This window comes from Hirundo rustica, chromosome 3, assembly GCF_015227805.2.
Source record: "Hirundo rustica isolate bHirRus1 chromosome 3, bHirRus1.pri.v3, whole genome shotgun sequence".
In the NCBI taxonomy this organism is placed as follows: Eukaryota; Metazoa; Chordata; class Aves; order Passeriformes; family Hirundinidae; genus Hirundo; species Hirundo rustica.
The window spans coordinates 32,219,824-32,232,918 of NC_053452.1; the positions used below are offsets into that span (position 1 = coordinate 32,219,824).

Below are 13,095 nucleotides of genomic sequence, written 5' to 3' on the forward strand. Positions count from 1 at the left end.
ATGATCCCCGACCCCCAGCACCAAGACCCGGTCTGGAGTGCCCAGGGATGCGCTGGCTCCACTTGTGGGAAAACAAACTGATCACTTCGGATCTGCCCAGACAGCACCCGAAGGAGCCGGGGTCTCTGAGGGGTGCAGAGGCAGGCCCAGGCACGACCAAGAAGTCCCACCTCAGCTTCCCAACCTGCCGCTCCTCCCCCAGCCACCCCTCATCCGCTACACTACAGAGGGTAGAGCAGGATGCGGGCAGCACCGGCACGGCGCGGGAGGCGCCGCTCTGGCTGCCGCTCGCCCTCGGCTGTGTCGGAACCACGCCGAGAGGGTTCCCAGACCCAGGGCCGGGCCCGGCACCGCCATCAACACGGAGCGCAGCGCCGCCCTCCCCGCCGCGGCACCCGCCCAGCCCGCCTGCGGGGCGGCCCCGCGCATGCGCGGCCGGGCGGGGCCGGACCATGGGCAGGCGGCGAGCGGGGCCCAGCGTGGCCCGGGAGGTGAGGGGAGCGCGGCGGCTGCGGCCGGGCTGGTGGGAGGCTCGGAGTCATAGCCTTACAGCCGGCCTTGAGCGACGGCGTGCGGTGTCCTCGTTCCTGCCGAGCCCTTGGGCCAGTGCCGTAGGGGCGGTGGGTGTGTGTGCCCGTGGGAGTGCTGCGGCGGGCCGTGACCGCCAGCCCGTCATGGCCGTGCGGCGCTGGAAGTCAGCCGTGTGCTGCTGCTTCTTGAGAGGAGCCCAGTGGTAAAGCAGCATGCGAGGGGCCTGTAAATTACACCGAGGAGAGAGGGGAAGGGCTGGGTTTTGAGAGTATGCCTCCCTTCTAAAGCTGCCTTTTTATTGTTGTGCTTGGGTGTTTTGTCTCTCCCTCGCTGGAGATTCCATCTGTGCCACGTGCTTGACGATGACTCTTGAGCAGGGAGCTTGGAGCAGATGACCCACTGTGGTCCCTTCAAACCTTACCCATTCTGTGATCTCCTGGGTGGCAGGAGGGCTGCTGCTAAGCTCTGTTGAGCCTTTGTATTTCTGTTAGCAAACTGAGTTGTGGTAGCTAAGGTCTCTCTGAAGCATAACATCTTTCTGGCTCCTGCACTGAACAGCGCTGTCTGGACTCAAGTCTGTTCAAGTGGGGACAGCAAATCCTGAGTGTTCCTCAGAAATGGCTGAAATGGGGCAGAATTCATTCATTCAGAATTCAATCTCTCTGGTCACCTCTCTGCCCTGAAATCTTTTCAGGTGAGCACATGCAGGACAGACCAAGATAACCAGAATGGAAAGGCCAGGGAAGTGGCAGGGTGTGTCTCATATGTGTCATGAGCTAGTAACATAAAGCTGAGTATCACAGAATCCTTAGGGCTGGAGGGGACCTCTGGATATCATCTCATCCAACCCCCTTGCCAGGGCAGGGTCACCTAGAGCAGATCACACAGGAACGTGACCCTGTAGATTTTGAATGTCTCCAGAGTGGAAAATCCCACAGCCTGCCTGAGCAGACTGTTCCAGTGGTCTGCTGCCTTCAGTGTAAAAAAAGTTTTTCCTCACATTGAGGTGGAACTTCCTGTGTTTTAATTTATGGGCGTTGGTCCTCATCTTGTCACTGGGCACCACTGAAAAGAGTTTGGCACCAGCCTCTTCACACTCACCTTTAATAAATTTATATGTGTTGATGAGATCCCCTCCCATCCCGCTGTGTGGAATGGGGATTCAGTTTATGGTTTTCTAGTGTTTCACTGGTTAGGCTTTCATGAGAGAAACACAGTTCTGGGCACTCTAACCCAAATTCTTGCAAAGTGTTTGAGGACTTGTAATAGCTTTAGATTACGTTTTGGTTGTTTTGGGGGGGGGTTTTGGTGGTTGGGTTTTTGTTTTTTTTTTTTTTTTTAGGAGTTTTCATGATGGAACACACTAGTTTTGAAAGGATTGTAGAGCTACTCTTTTTTTGTGTGTAACAGGTGAAAATCTCTGTGCAAAGACACTACTACAAGATAAAATTCTTTCCACTTGCAGTGATGAGAACACTACTGAAGAGAGGTTAGGGAGAAAGAAAAAAAAAAATCCCTTTAAGGCAGAGGAAGAGAGGGCTGTGTTTCAGTTTGCATGACAACCAAGATACTTGATTCATAACTTTAAATTTTTCTGTTCAGTATTACCTTCTGAGCTGTTATGATTGTAAAGAAAACTTTTCAAATGAGTCTTAATATGGCATGATGCATGACTAGCTTTGAAAGGCCTCATCTAGGCAGAGTCATGCTTGTTTAACTGAAGTCATGATGCTAAATGAATGCAATTTTCTATATGGATACTTATCAGATTAGCTTGCACTTACAAATTGCAGATGAAATTGATATGATCTGGTTTAAATAGATATAAATGGGTCTCCAAAATGTTGTAGTGGTTTAAATTCATGCCCCTTCTTTCATATAGCTCTAGTCTTTTGACAGGGAGCCCTATTGACAATGCTGAGCTCCACAGGACTTGCTTGAGGAAACTCATCAGGAAAATGAAACTGGCAAGACTGGTCCATTTTGTACCAAAATAGTGAAAATGGAATTAAACTGAAGAGACTGACACAGGTGACCAAAGGTGTGGAGAACTTCTATGCAAGAAACTGCCAGGCATTCCAGGTCTTTTTAAACTCGAAAATATGACTGCAAGGGACTCAATATAGGTCTATATCCTCTGCATGCTATTTGTATGTGAAAAAGAATGAGCATACACTGTCAATACAAAGTTAGGGCTATCAAATGAAACCAGCAGCTGACAAGCTCAGAACAAACTGGAGGGGTTGATTCTTCCCATAACCTGCTGTGAAACTTCTTGCCAAAGGATATTGTAACCATTAAAAATATACTTGTGGCTCAGGTAACAACTGAAAAAAAACAAAAAACAGGGAAGCAGAAAAGTGCATTAAACTAAAGGCAGTGCCTTGAGCAGCAAAATGTCAGGTGTGTGTTTCTAGAAAGTGCTGTTACATGTGTTGCTGCTTCTGACAGGGCAATGGCTGGTCAGTGTCTATGAAAGAGCGTAAAGAGTAGGGAAAAGGCCGGCACAGTTCATGCTCAGTAAAGCTGTTCTTGCAGAATTTTTCCAAAATCTGGCTCGTGCTCTCTTCTCACGTCTGCGTGTGGTCCTGCAAAGCCGCTGGTCTGGACTGAGGCAGGATGCGCTGACCAGCGAGATGGTCCCTGCAAGGCTGAAGGAGGAGGTGTAGGTAGGATCCAGCCTTTCTTCCTTTAGCAACAGACAGGGTTGTTCTGCAGGAGTCATCTTAGACTTTGTTGGTAGATCATCCTCTGCTGTGAATACTTGTCTGGTAAATATTTCCAAGCATGCTGTGGGCGGAATGTCTATGAAATGATTTTCCAGTGCGCAAAATGATTCCAAGAACATGGAGAAGATGGAAGTGTGTCCGTGAACAGCAAGTTAGCCATTGAATTTAAACAAAATGTGTCTCTGCTGGACTGATTTTAATAATCCAGCCAAATTTGTGGATGCGGGAACCATTAATTCTTCTGTGAAAGAACAGCTCAAGTGTGCTGGCAGGTGTCAAGGCATGTAAAGACTGCTCAGGGGAAGGGTTTTTTTCTTTGCCCCTACCTCCTCATTTGGCTTTGATCTGTTTTATGAGGGTCAGAAGATGAAAACCTCATTACCTAATGCTGTTGGATGTCGACACGTGTGTGATATGGCTCTTTGCCAGTATCTTAATTAGGGAATTCATAAAAGCAGAGGGTGGATGCCGGTTCTTGAAAAGTGGTTTTAGCCTTTCTGCTGGAAAGAAAGCTTCCATTAATTCGCTACAAAATGTATTAAATGGGATCCAGCTCAATTCTATAAGCAAAGCTGCTTCTTTTTCACTTCTCTCTTTGTCTCTGCCTTTATGTGAGCCATTTTGGGCTCCCTGCCTAAGATGATCCCGACAAATGGAATTTGTAATAAGCATGTAAGTCAGTTTGGATTGAAATCCATTCCAGGTCTCTCTGATTTAAAAGAGTTTCCAGATCATGAGCAAGGTTTTCCAGAATTCAGCAAAAATAGCTGAATGCCTCGTCATACCTGTGGAGCAAAGGAGGCATCTGGTCTTTGAACCCTGTGTGCATCCAAAGCTGCTGGGACTTGACTTTCTGGAGTGCTGCCTGAGGAGCTTCAGAAGGGCAGCTCTGTGTGCCCAGATCTGCTGCCTGGATGTGAAGCACATGTTTCACTCCCCCTTCTTAACTGGAACTACTTAAAGATGTTCCTGTGAGTGAAGTCCTGAATCCCTGCTGCCGTCTGTGTGAACCTGAGGGGCTGTTATGTGAGCTTTCTGCTTGCTGCATTTCAGCTGTCCCAGAGGATCCCCTTCAAGGAAAGGAGAGCTAAAAGGAGGAAGGGCTCATCTTTGCAACTTAGGAGGCACTGTGCTGAGATTGCCACTAAAGAGATAAGGCAGTGTCTAGTGCAAGGGTGGTTCAGCTAATCGAGCTTGGCTCTTTGCTTCCCTGTGGGATTCCAGTGTGCCCAGGTATGTACCCCAACTAACCTCATATATTATTTAGTAGGAGGGAAAGCTTTCCATCCACGGCAAGCTCAGGTGAGCATTTGCTTCTAGGATTGCTCTCATGGAGAACTAGCTGCAGCAGGGAGTTATAGGAAAGCCCTACAGATTTTCTTGTGCTACAGTTTTGCAGACTATGGACCCCCGTAGGAGTTTCCTCAGTAGTTCCCAGGCATTACTCTGATTTTTCCTGTGCTTATTTTCTGTTTCTGTGTTTCTTTTGTCCTGAAGAGTTACTTGTGTGTCTGAGTTGCCGAGAGACTCCTGGCTTTCAGGAGCAGATCCTAAATGCCAAGCAAGGCAATGGCATTTACATATCAAGATAGTGCTCTGCCCACAGTTTGGGTCGGTGTCTGAGGCTTCTTACTCAAATGTGCTGCCTTCAGGAGGCAGATTATATTGTTTTAATTTCTAAGTGGGGAAACTGAGGCACAGTGAATGGATAACATCAGTGAATCCTCACTCTTGTCCTTCCTTATAATGCCTAATAACCCAGGCCAGAAGAAGTAGTGAGATTCTGAAAGAAAAGTATTTTGTTCATTCAGCAATCTGTTCCTCCTTTTTTTTCCCTGGTTATTTTTTTATCCCTTGTGCCCCCAGCTCAGCACAGCTGATGGTGCAGTTCTGGGCCATGTGGTTTATTAGCAAATTATTGCTCTCCAGCAGGGGACCCAAACTTGGGTTTTGATTCAAGAGCAGTAAAACCAGTTGAAACTTTAAAGTATTATGTGGAATCTGGAGATTTTTAGTCAGCAGAAAGTAAAAGCACTGACAAAGTTGGGCAGAATATACTCTTGTTAAGTGTCATGAAATGAGGGAAGTATGGGCAGAGAATATACTAGTGAGAGCAACTGCCAGCTGAGCAGGAGGAGCAGGCATGGAGGAGAGGATTGGAGTGCAGTAGCATGGATAATTTAGTGTTGAGGTTGGCAGCTGACTAACTAAAGCTCTCATTAATTCATTAAGGTATTATTTAACATTATTTTTAAATGTATTTCCAGAGAAGCCATGATGCACTGTAATAATTTAACAGGCTAAGGAGGAGCCAGGTGACACATGCAGCATCTTTTCCTGTGTGTGCATGTAAGGGTTTCCAACAGCTAAAGGAGCAGAAAACAGCCATTTGCAAATGGTAGGAACTGGTGAGGGAGATGGTAATTCTTAAATTTGACTGGACCAATGCCCCACCTCTGCTGTACCACACTCTGCTATTCAATTAACTTGCTGGTAAGCGTGGTCAGAGCTGGCCTGGGTGAAGTCCTTTCTTGGCCCTGAAGCAGACTGGGGCAATGCATCATGTTGACAGTGGATGACATGGCGATGAGCAGCTGCAGTTAACATTCTTAAGTGGCACAGATGGAAATGGAGAAGGACATTTATCCTCATCCAGGCAAACCTAAGCATTGCCAAACACAGAAGTGTTGTTCCCTGAGCTTTGGGATCAGGTAATATGCCTTGGTGTTCCCGTTGGGCTCAGGAAGCTGTGCATGTTTCTCTGGGGAGTTTGGCATCTTGAGCGCTGGCAGAGTTGCCTAATAACTCAGGACTTTGAAATTGCTATCTGATAAATCGAAGATGTTTTTGAGCTTTGTTATCTGTGTCCCACTCCCCAGCTCTGCTGTGCTCCTTCCAGACTCTTTAACTGACTGGTTAAACTTCTTTTCATGGTCTGCGTTATGTCAAGCCTCTTCTCTCCCGTCCTGCTTAGTTATAATGCTTGCCTACCTTTCCTGAGCAGAAGGTGTGAGATTGTTAATGAGCTCATTAACAGGAGCTGATCAGAACAGAGCTGATCCCAAAGCAGCAATAATTAGGGATCACTACCTTTGATTTTGTTTCCCTTATTACAGTTTATGATTGTGTTTGTGCTCTGGGCTCCCTCTGAGGCTGGTGTCCAGGCAGCTCATTCCACCTTTACCCGGGACTGTGCTGCCTCTTAGTGTCTGGAGTGTGAAGGCTCCCACCACAGGGAGGCCGTGCTGCCAGCCCTGGCCTTCCCTGGAGAACCAGGCACAGCAGGAGTGCTGCACTAAGTAGCTCAAAAGAGAGGTCACTGCCATCTTAGTGCACCGAGGCTGTTTTCTTTCAGGTTAGGTTGTTGTGTTCCCATTTTCTCATTAGTCTCACTGTTTCCCTGCTGGAAGCAAGCTTGAGAGACTAAGTTTTCCTTGGGATGTCTATGGTGTGGTTGCCCAGGCAGAAGAGAGAAATGATTCCCAGAACTTGCCCATGGTGGGACTCCCTCCTGGACAGTCTGTTTGCATCCAAGGAAATCAGCCCTCCTGTGCTTAGCTGTGGTTACTCCCCTCCACAGGAAGATGCAGGGCTGGCTGTTGGGGTACTTGATGAAGAGACACAAGGAGATAACCAATGTTTTTCTGCATGGAAACACGTTACTGTCAGTGCTTGGTATACAGGTTGAAGGAGGCAGTGGCGAATGCTCTCTTGAGCATACTGTGCAGACTCCAGTGGCTATTGTAGATTTAGTTAGGTAAGAGACTGGAGGTATCCCTTTGTTCCCTCTTCACTCAGCCAGAGAGCTGAGGGTGCTTTGTAGATTTCTGCACTCATTCACAATGCTAAATCAAGACCCTGTCCCTCAGGTTTTGGTTTAGACCACTGTCTCTCTTTTTATTCTCTATATAAAGATATCTTAAATCACCACCTTTGCCTGTAGAGCCCCATGCAAAGAAACTAGAACAGGCTGGAACAGGATCAGATCCTATCAAAAGGGTGCTGGCCAACCACACAATAGGCAGTGTCAGGGCTTGTTTGGCTGTGTCTGGGATGATGATGTTACAAGTTGTCTGGGCTACAATATAGGCTGATCTGGGAGATGATGAGCTCTCTGTGCTGTGATCTCTACACAGGTCTGTGGTTCTTCCCTTGATTTGGGGAGGAAGAGTGGCTGAGCTGCCACCATCTGAATGGGAATGAGTCCTTGTAAGCTGGAATGAGTCCTTGTAAGCTGATTGTGACTGGTGTGGTGTTTTTCAGATTGATGGATTGGAGGAGAAGCTAGCACACTGCAGACTGAGCATGGAAGAAGTGGATCTTAAGCTACGCAGGGAGAAGCTCAGCCCTGAAGGAAGGTATTGCTGACCATCTCCTTACACAGCTGTGTATGTGCACTTCAGCTTAGCTGTCATCCTGCTGTAGGACCAAGCAAGGGCTCTTGAAAGGGTGGGAATGTGTGATTTCCCCATTACAAGACTCTCTTCCCACAGCTTGGAGTCTTACTGAGGAACTTGCCTCTGTGAGAAGTGTAGTGATATATAGAGAGAGCTGTCTTTTATTAACAGCCTGACTCCAAGCTGTGCCACAACCAGACAAGTAGTGTCTGAACCTTGCCAGTTCATTTGTAGATCTGGCTCCTGGTCTGTTATGAACTTGCTCTGTGAGTCTGGCAAAGGTTTTTTGCATGCTGCTGGGTTCAATCAGGGAGATGTGCAGCAACTGCTTCTGAGGGCCAGACCAGGCTGGGATCCAGCTGCAAAAGCAGCTGAGGGAAAATATCTGTGTCTGTGTTGCTAATGTGTCTGGATGTAGGAATGCATTTATGCACTGGCTTTTCTTGGGAAAGCTAAGAGGGAAAATTCCCCAGAAACCTGTGGCTGCTTTAGAGGCAGCAGCTGTTGGCTTCTAGAGCTGGGACTAAAGCAAGGATTTTGCCCTGGATTTTGTAGCAGACTCAGGCAGAACCTGCTGTTTTGAGTGTGAAGCAAGCAATTTTAGATCTCTTAGCTGATTCTGAAATCTCTCTGCTTGAGAACATTTTTTCAGTTACTAGCATTCTCTGCTCTGTTCCTAGCAAAAAAATGGCTGGGAAGCTCAGTCATAGGCCCAGGGAGTGGTCCTGATGATCCTGATGTTTGCTCTACAGTACTGCTCTATAGAACCCCATTAGAAATGATCATAGCAATACTGATGTCTCCATTCCCTGATACTTATCAGGCTCAGTTTACCTTCTTTGTTAAACTCTCCTTTGTACTCTCCCCTCCTCCTTTAGTGGAGTTTTATATGCCCATCCGTATTTAGGCAGGGTCCTGTCTCTTCCTGTCCATCATCTCTTTAGCTTCTCATCTCAACAGTCCTTTTCTGGCCTAAATTCTCCTTATTTTTACTGTCTGTATTCTTTATCTGGTACTTAGGTGGTTAACAATCAAACCTACCGTTGCGATAACTTGACAGGATGGGATATATGATGGTTTCTGTCTGAAATATAGGGCCTAGAGCAAAGAATTATGAACTAGGGTTCTTGGGGCCTTCTATGAATTTTACAGCTTTTATGGAAATAGAAACAGAACTTCCATTGTCCTATTCCAGATGGTTTGAACAACCCTGGAGGGAAGGTGCCGTGATCAAAATTATTGATTCAGTGCATAGCACACAAAGAAGAGCTCTGCTTTTCCACTTTGAAGTTCAGTTGTCATGGTTTCTTCATGTCTCATTCTCAAAGCTTCTTCCCTTGACTCCCTTTACAAGGCAAATTTCTAAGTAGCAGCTCAATCGTGTTTGGTAAATCTGTCTTCTCACTTCCTTCTGGCTGCTCTCCACCTTGCCTTTCCCTAGTTTTCTTTAAGAGCCCTTTCCTCTCCTGCTGCTCCTGACATAGCTTGCTTTCTTGCATTCCCTTACACTTAACTAGCTGTACACATAGATTTGGATCTTTTTCCTCCTACAGGTATGTTCTTGCTGCTCCCCAAGGGGAACAACAAACTCTGTTACACTTGCTGCCATCTCTGAACCAGGAGATAATTTATTACTGAATGTTTATTTATGTGCACAGTCTGAAAGGACTGTGTCCCGACTGCCATAATGGAAACGCTGCTGCTTTCAGGAATTCTCTTTTGGGTTTATATTTTAAGCTGTGTATTAATTAATCATCTTGTGCAGTTTAAGACAAGGGCTGGGTTGGTGTGGCTTAGTCTTTACTGTTATTATGAGTCTTCAGTCTATGACAGGTAGTTTAACTCAATAGTACTGGGCTTGGAGTCAGCTTGTTTCCTTGAGTTCCCCAATTTCTGTAAATTAGATACTCTGACAAACAGATCCCAGCTTCAAATGGTGAGAAGAATTACTGTTCCAGCACTAAGCCCGATGTGGTGGAGGGGTAGGATCCTCCAGAGAACATAAAAGGACCCTGTGTCAGAACTTCCTGCCTCACCCAGGGGGAGCTGGAGTAGGGGACTGGCCCAAGAGCCCTTTCTAGCAGTTTGCCTACACTGCTCTCCTGAAAGGAGAGACAGGAAGCTATCTAGGGGAAGGAAAAAATAATTTAAAATGCTGCATCTCTTCTCTTTGCACAACTGGGTATTTCTAAGCTGTCACCCTTCCACCAGGGAAGGGTGAGGGGCTCATCATCTGAGCAGATATCCCCAGCAGTGGGGACAGTCTCTCTTCCATCACGTAAGCAAAGAAATAGGCTGTGTTGTGCCTTGCAGGTAATGAACTCCTCTTCTCATTACAGAAAGTCACTGGAGAGAGAGCGAAACTTACTAATGACCAAAGCTGACAACTATGGTAAGAGCTTCATTAAAAATGGTCCCTCTGGGCAGGATGGGATCAGTACTGCAGCTTAAGCTTTGTCTTCAAGCTCCTGCCACCTCTGACTTCTGCCTTTGAATTTAGCTTCAACCAAAGGGAGCTAGACTAATGGAAATGTAGTCAGCATATTATAATAGGAGTGTACATCCTCCTACATGAGCTGTTCTTCCATAGGGAAAAATACAAGCATCAGCTCACGAAGGGGAGAAAATGTCCTCTCTACATACCCCAAATTACCAGTCTTTAGATAATCATAGCTAACAGATTGGCTCAAGTAGCACTTTTTTTCTTTTTTCTCCCTAGTAGAGGCTTGTTAGGCAAATGCTATCAGGAGTGTAGCAAAGTATACCTTCCTTGGGGAAGGTTCTGACTGCATCAATTTATGAGGCAACTCAGCACAAGATCATAGTGATTCACACTGATGTGCTACCTGCACTTCTAGAGAGCCAGGGTCTTTCCTTGGTGCAAGTCCTGCTGTAGACAGTAGGAATGAAAGTCTCTCAGAGACACCACACTTGACAGCATTTCCATTCCACTAGAGGTGCTGCTTTGCACATCTTCAGGCTCCTGGTATTGATCAGTGTGTTACCTGCGTGGCAGTACTCTGCAGCTGTGCAAGCAGCAGAGCTCACACAAGGGAAAGAGGCACAAGTATTCTTTTAGGTCTAGAGGATTGAAAGCTGGGGTTTTGCCAGCAAATTTGTAATTATAACTCAGGTTAGAGGACTGTTTCCAGAAGACTAACAGTTAAACAGACTGAAAGCTGTTCCCTAAGGGCCTACCACTAGAGACAGCAGAAGACTGAAAATTGCTGCCACCCTTTTACCAGCCAGCAGTCAGCCATCCCTGCTGGCATCAGCAGCAACAGCCTCACCTAATGGTGACATCACTATGGCGCCTGATTAAATCTTTCCTTATTCCAGCTGATGCACTTGAGGTATTGTCAGTATCAGTTTAAGCTGGCACTGCTGTGCATGAGGTTATGTGACCCTGTCACCTCCTTTGTGGCCTTGCAGATTCAAGGAGATTGCTCTGTGGTTGCATGAGAATGCTTGTATCAGGTGAAGAATGGGGCAGAAAGAACAGCTAAAAGGCTCTTTTGATTACCAGCACCACTTGGGGAACTGCTGGAGGCTGCTTGTGCAAACTGTAGAGGCTGTAACCTGTGCAGTGTCTGCAGATGAACTGGGCAGCAAAAGCAGTCTGTCTCTGGAGACAGTCCACACCCAACCTGGCCTGCCAAACACTCAGTGCTGTTTGGCCATGCAGTGTGTAAGGCTGGAGGCCTCACTGCTTCCCTGTGCCAGCCAGCAAAGTTTTGTGGAACAGAACTAGCAAGAGTGGGGTTCTCATCTTTGGTAAAGGGAACCAAACAGAAATGGAGATCAGCAAGACTCCATACTTGAAGTAGCCACTGTCTTCCTCACTCTGCATCTAGGCTTCTTAGGTTTCTTTCCTTCACCCTGGTTTACTGATCTCTAAAAAGCTTCAGACCCCAAGAAAATAAGAGTGTCCAGGTTCAGACCCTTTCCACACTGATCCTTTTGAGGTATAAGGCAGCATAGATTCTGTAACATTTAAAGGTGGCCACAGTTGTATTTAAATTTTAGCACAAGAAAGAGCTACCAGGCTGTTACATCTAGAAGACAGTAGAAATAGCTCTCTGCCCTCCTGTCTCCTTCATTCTCTCAGGGAACAAGCAATTATTCTGATGACACAGTGTGTCCTTAGTAGAGGCCTACAGCAATGTCATTTGCCAACAGGAACTGGTCTGGCACTGAAGTATTCCCAAGCACAGCTACCACAAGTGTCAGGATGACAGCAAATGAAAGGGTTCCTGCTAGTTTGAGTAGTTACTTCCCATTCAGCACATCCTATAACTGGCAGCTTTGCATACTGCTCCCAAAATTTTTGCCTGTGGCCAAGGTAGCTTTGTGCTTCTAAGAGAGTTTTGAAAGGAGGTGTAGCTGCAACATGAAGGACCTTCACAGGCAAGTCTTTTGTTTGTTTCCCAGAGAAGGAACTGAGTGTGCTTCGTAAGGAAAATCGCAAGAATGCTGCCCTTGCTGTGGCCGTGGCATTGCTGATTGCTCTTATTTACGCCTGCTGGACAATGTGATTGCACTCAAGATTTCTCCCTGCTGAACAAATGACTCCTGCAAGGAGCTCTTCCTCTTCTCACCCTTGTGCCTTCCCCAAGGGTGAGGATCAGCATTACAAATTACTGTTCTTGTTTACTGTCTCCAAGCCTTGTTGTGGGGAAGATTTTTCTCTGCAAATTGAGGAGGACAGGAGACAAACCAGAAACCACAGCACACTTGCACTTGGAAATCTGGTCAAGCAGAACTCAAGGTGGTGCCATCTTAACCAAAACACAGTGAGGACCATCCAGCCTGATCCAGGAAGGCAACACATTCTCCCTTTTGAAGAGGACCTCTGTGATTACAGACAGGTGCTTTTTGCCCAGCCGGAATACATGCCTTGGGTCCTGTGACACAGTCATAAACTGAAGGGGCCAAGCTCTTGATTCAAGGGGTAATCTGTAGGAATTGTGATTTTATATGTTCCCAGAGCTGAGCTAAAGATGCTTCCTCCTCCACCCTGACTTTCAGGACCAAAAGAATCCTACCTCCACAAAAACAGATGGGATGTAGGTATCTCTGCAAGCAGGTAGCATCCATTGAGATCTGTGTTCTTGGGCTGTGAGATGATTTGCCTTCCTCTCCAGTGCATCAGATATTGGTAGCCATTTTGTGCCTTTGAGAATCAGTGTTTGCAGAAGACAATTTACTATCAACTCCCAGAGATGGAAGTGCTTCTGTAGAGCATTAAATAAAATAATTTGACCTTTTAGTTTCCTCTTTTGTTTATTTGGTTGTTGGTTTTTTTTTTCCTGGTTCTGTTTCTGTCCTGTTTCTCAGCCACTGTTTTATTCTCATCCTGCTATCTCCCTACTGGCACACATTGCACCATGGTAAGCCTACACTTGGTTAGGCACTCAAATCCCCTGGTCAGCGAGCTC

At 46.5% G+C, this 13,095-nt stretch overlaps 1 protein-coding gene across 1 annotated transcript; it reads left to right on the plus strand.

Annotated features, from left to right (window-relative positions):
- Nucleotides 1-441: 441 nt before the first annotated feature.
- CCDC167 (coiled-coil domain containing 167) lies at nt 442-12,926 on the plus strand. The gene is made up of 4 exons (XM_040058389.2): nt 442-491; nt 7,524-7,618; nt 9,997-10,049; nt 12,089-12,926. Exons 1-4 carry the CDS (start codon nt 453-455, stop codon nt 12,190-12,192), a joined length of 291 nt encoding a protein of 96 aa, XP_039914323.1. The 5' UTR covers nt 442-452; the 3' UTR covers nt 12,193-12,926.
- Nucleotides 12,927-13,095: the final 169 nt, after the last annotated feature.